The 5140-nt window shown below is 43.0% G+C and overlaps 1 protein-coding gene and 1 pseudogene across 1 annotated transcript; both read right to left on the minus strand.

Annotated features, from left to right (window-relative positions):
* Positions 1–908: 908 nt before the first annotated feature.
* Positions 909–1733, minus strand: LOC101596879 (nuclear transport factor 2-like). Its single transcript, XM_045138355.1, has one exon. The coding sequence runs from the start codon at positions 1688–1690 to the stop codon at positions 1307–1309; it is 384 nt and encodes a 127-aa protein (XP_044994290.1). The 5' UTR covers positions 1691–1733; the 3' UTR covers positions 909–1306.
* Positions 1734–3201: 1468 nt separating this feature from the next.
* Positions 3202–3740, minus strand: LOC101612150 (annotated as a pseudogene).
* Positions 3741–5140: the final 1400 nt, after the last annotated feature.

Consider the following 5140-nt stretch of genomic DNA (forward strand, 5'->3'; position numbering starts at 1 on the left):
TGGGGTCTGAGGAAATCTTTACCATCCTCACCATAGTGAGGGACAGGGAAGGGCATCCCTTTCCAGGTGTGCCTGACCAGTCCTAAGACCCCTAATGGCATTAGCCCACATCCTGGGCTCATTTCTAGTCTCAGGTGCTATTTTGCTACCAGCTTTAGACCTTCTAGAGGTCTCAAGGATGAGAAGCTAGATTTGCATTTGGGCAAGGACTGTGCCCAAACTCAGTGGAGCAGAAACTGCTCTAATAGTTAAGAGTTCTTGGGATTTGAAGACAAGAGGTGTGTGTGGAAGAGGGTGGTAGTGTGTAAACACACCCAGCAAAGGCCTGAGGAGTAAGAACTAGAGCATGACTACCTTATGCTCAGACTTACTTCCTCCTGTTTGGAATCTATACTCCAACCCAGTGGGGCCTGGCTGACATCCCAAGCAGGTGATATAGGATCTCAGCTGCATTTTGCTTGGCTTGAGAGATGTGGGCACTCTGAATGTGATCCTGATCCTTCTGGGCAGAGAGCAGGCCCTCTATCAGGCTTGCTGAAACCTCAAGCCCAAAGGGCCTGAACATGGCCTTCCATGTTTGCCAAGGCCTTTTTAGCTTCTACAGGGTTCAAACATCATTTCTGTTAGAGCTCCGAACACAGCAGAGGCCAGGAGGTATCACACCTGACTGAAGAGATTTCTATGTAAAAGAAGCTTCATGTTAAGTTCTTCCTACATTCCCAAGGCCAAGAGGGCTGAAGAGAGCTCTGCCCTCTTGGGCTTGAGAAAAACTTAGCTTCAGCCAATTTGCTCCTGGTAGCAGGTTGAGTTGAGGCAGAGGAGTGAGGGTGACAAATGAAAAGGACAATGGGCCAGGACAGTTATTGATGCCCAGCCAACTATTAAACTAATTAAAACAATTTAAACTGTTAAGAAAATTTTTGTGGTTTTATTGTATAATGAGGCATTTGAAACATCTGAACAAATCAGTATCTGGGTGGTGAGGCAGCTGCTTTCTCCTTCACTTCTTTGGGTTACTAGAGCAACTTGTCAGTAGATTAAAAAAAAAAAAAAGAAAATGACAACCTTTTGCATTACTTAAGTCTTTCCAAGGCATGCGCTGGTACAACACAAACTTCTCCTGTCAGATGCAACTAGTCTAGCATCCAAACATCATGCACAAAACCTCAGTGGCAGGAGCGCACTGCACCCATGCCCACCTTGGCCCTGCTCATTTGTGTATGATATTTGGAGCATCTGGAGGAGTGTGATAGTATTGGGAAGAGGAGGGAGGAGGAAACAGCGTGAGTAACTGGCCAAGAAGAGGTCAGCCGTAGTTGTGCAGAGCAAGCCTGAACATGTCATTGGTGCAAACCCAAGCATCATTGATGTTCTTTAATAGGAACATCTGGTGGAAACCCATGATGGGATCTTCATCAGCCTTGAGCTGACCCACGACCATGCTGAGGATGCAGCTATCTGGTGTGGGCTGATGGTCCTGCGCTGTGATACTATGCTGAATTTTCTGGAACGGAAGGCTAGACAACTTCTCCACAATGGCAGCTTTCCCCTGGACCTGCTGTCCTTCCCACGTAAGGCATGATGCATCAATATAAATTGCGCCTAGTTGGGTTCTGTCATTATCAAATAACTGATAGTAATGCTGAATGAAGCTGGATCCAATCTGCTCCCAAATTGGCTTGTCTCCCATCCTGGAACGTCACCCGGCCTCGCTGAGACCTGTGGGGCTGGCACAATGGCGGCAGCAGCGGCGGCAACCCAGCGCGTTTAGACTTATTTTATCATCTTCAAGTTCACTACCTTTTGCTTCTGCAGTATTTAATGTGCTGTTAATTCTATCCAGTGTATTTTTATGTCAAATATTGTATTTTTCTCTAAAATTTAGTTTTGGGTTTTTTTAGGGATAAATGAATTTCATTATTTATTTAGATATTTAAGCTCTCATACTAAGTTTTTACAAGCTAGTGAACACTGTCAAATTATTTCTCAGACTACAACCACACATTCCTAGATAATATAAATATATGGTTGAACTTACATTTAAAATGTCGCCATTTTATCAATTACATAATAAAACAAATGATCAAGTATTCAATTATTAAGTTACATAACTCAAAAAGCATTAGATGTCTGCTCAGTTTGTTATCAGAACCCCATTTAAATTTATTTATTTATTTGACAGAGAAGGAGGAAGAGAGAGAGAATGGGTGTGCCAGGGCCTCCAGCCACTGCAAACAAAGTCCAGATGTGTGTGCCCCCTTGTGCATCTGGCTAACGTGGGTCCTGGGGAATTGAACCTGGGTCCTTTGGCTTTGCAGGCATAATTCAAACAAAAACTAAGCTGGTAAATAACTTCTGTAAAGTATGGGAAAACTTAAGTATTTCAGAAATTTTAAATAAGAATTACTTACTGCAAAGCATTTCTACCTTTAGAAACATTTACTAAATTAAATCGCCCATTCTCTATGTTCTACAAGACAAAGGCAATATCTGACTGATATATTGAACAGCCTCTCCCATTCTTTCTTCAGGCCCACCCTGTTCATGTGCATCTCAGAGTGCAAATATTGAATTAACTATAAGGCTTTTTGTTTGTCTGGAGACATTAAATATATGTGCTTCTTTAACAATGCAGATTTTCAAAATGGAGGTTTTCTCATAACAGCACAAAAGACATAGAAAGACAAAAAATAATCACCAAAAAAGACTTGGTAAAAATAAAACAAAAATCAGATGTAAACATAAAGTGAGCAGAAAAGTACATATATAGCCCCTACATTTGAACTGACTGAAGGAATAAACCACCCAGGCTCTAGTGTCCTCAGCTCCTGGAATGTTGATTCTGTGCAAAAATGTACCAGTGCTGTGCTGGATGTTTTGGCACCTAATTGTCCTGAATGTTTATGTCTTGACAAGATTCTGGGGCTGGGAACATGTAAAGACAACTCATATATCCACATGATTTTAGGAAAGGTCAGTTGGTACAAATAATTGTCACATTTTAATTGCTGACCAGCAAGAATCTTTTGCTAAGTGCCCAAACAAGTTGATCATAACCCAAACTGGGAGGTTGCAATTCTGTCAAGCTTGTGGCCTGGGAAAACTGTTTTAACACTCTTGTGGACTTCATTAGAATTAGTCACCAGGCCAAAATTCTGGCTAATTATGTATGACAAAGCAGGTCTTGTCTGAAGTCCCACATCCAAGGCAATAGCATCAGGCACCCCAGTTTTATTTGATACAACACTTGTTTCTATGACCATTGGAGTCTTTGAAGCACAAACGCACTTTTGGATGGTATTTCTCCAAATACAAAAGTTGCTTGCTGTGGAAAGCACCACGCTGCTTTTGTCTTAGGAATCGTACTGCATCTTCATATATCATCCCACCTCCAGTGAATGCCAGGGCAACAGGCACCGGAGCTCTCCCAAGTCCTGCAACACCACGCACGGTAATACAGCAACCAGGTTCTCCACTGAAACTTGATCTTTACAAGACTTAGCCAGTCATCGACCATCTGGTTGGAAGTTGGTACACCGTCATCAAAAGGCCGATCAAGAGCACGAATGCCTTCTTTCTCCACAAGAGCAGGGTCCTAAGTTGCTTCACACACTCTTACTTACTATTGTGGGCTCTCCACACTTCTGAAGTTCCTCTATAAATTTACTTTAGGTCGCATTGGTTGGAGTGTGAGTAATAAGGAATCTCATGTTCCTGTATGTGACTTCCACAGGAGCAGGGCGGTTCGTGAGCCATGTTCATTTAGTTAGAAAAGAACACACACACACAATAGGGTTATGAAAGAATTTTTTAAAAATTGACAGAAATGAAGCAAAAATAAGAAAAAAGAAAAGACAACAACAAACCTGAAGTCTACTTCAATGAACTCCACCTGACCTTCTCAGTGCTTTTGAGTGTGGAGCTGGGAGAAATGGCCAATGAATGGACCTCCTTAAGCAGCAGCAGCTCTTCAATCCAGCAATGCTGAGTTGCGCAAAGAAGGGCACCGAGCTCACCCCATCCGGCCGAGCTCTCCTTCCGTGGTGGCTTTCCTTCAACTGCTGTGTCTCCACTAATTACCCGCATGGGGGCTTCTTGGTGGAGTAGTAATGGATCGCTACAGTTCATTGGTCTGCACAGAGGCCGCGCTGTGCCCGGCAGGAGCCACTGCCCTTCAGAAACTCCATCAATGTGTGACCAAGGACACCACAGGACTGAGGACATACGTCTACTCGTCTGCCATGCAGGGAGCCGCCCGCAGCCACAGGAGCCAAGGCTAGAGTTGGGTTTTTTAATTCTTCAATGAATCTATTTCATTTTTGACAATATAGAACATAATCATAGCAACGGTCTTACTATACTTTGCTTCTATATTAGTTCAGGGTTAGTTACTTGATGACTTTTTCTCCCCATTATAGGCCTTACTTTCGTGCTTTTCCATTTTTTTGTTTGTTTGTTTTGTTATTTTGATTTTTGAGGGAGGGTTTCACTCTACCCCAGACTGATCTGGAATTCACTCTGTATTCTCAAGGTGGCCTCAAACTCATGGCAACCCTCCTGCCTCTGCCCTCCTCCCCTTCGCCCCCAGCGCTAGGATTAAAGGCCTGTGCCACCACATTGGCTTTGTTTGTTTTTGAGGTAGGGTTTCATTCTAGCACAGGCTGCTGACTTGGAATTCACTATGTAGTCTCAGGCTAGCCTCAAACTCATAGTGATCCTTCAAACAACGTGCACAACCATGCCTGGCAGAGAGACAGAGAGAATGAGAACATCCTCTAGCCACTGGACACAAATTCCAAACACATTAGCCACTCTGTGCCTCTGGCTTTACGTGGGTACTAGGGAATCGAACTTGGGTTGTTAGAATTTGCCCATCTGCAACCCATCTGGTCATTTTTTTAATTGGGTGTGGGCATCCTAAACTTTTTAACTTGCTTGATGTTAGGTATTTTTGCATTTCTGTAAACATTATTTGGATTTATTTGGTAATACAGTAAAGTTACTTAGAAACAATTTGATCCTTCTGTGTCTAGCCTATAATGTTGCCAGGTGGAAGGAGGGCAGTGCCCAGCCTAGAGCTAATTAATGTTCATAATTCAGGCTAGAAGTTTTTATATACTCTTTGCAGTACCTCATAAAC

This window comes from Jaculus jaculus, chromosome 19 (assembly GCF_020740685.1).
Source record: "Jaculus jaculus isolate mJacJac1 chromosome 19, mJacJac1.mat.Y.cur, whole genome shotgun sequence".
Taxonomy (NCBI): domain Eukaryota; kingdom Metazoa; phylum Chordata; class Mammalia; order Rodentia; family Dipodidae; genus Jaculus; species Jaculus jaculus.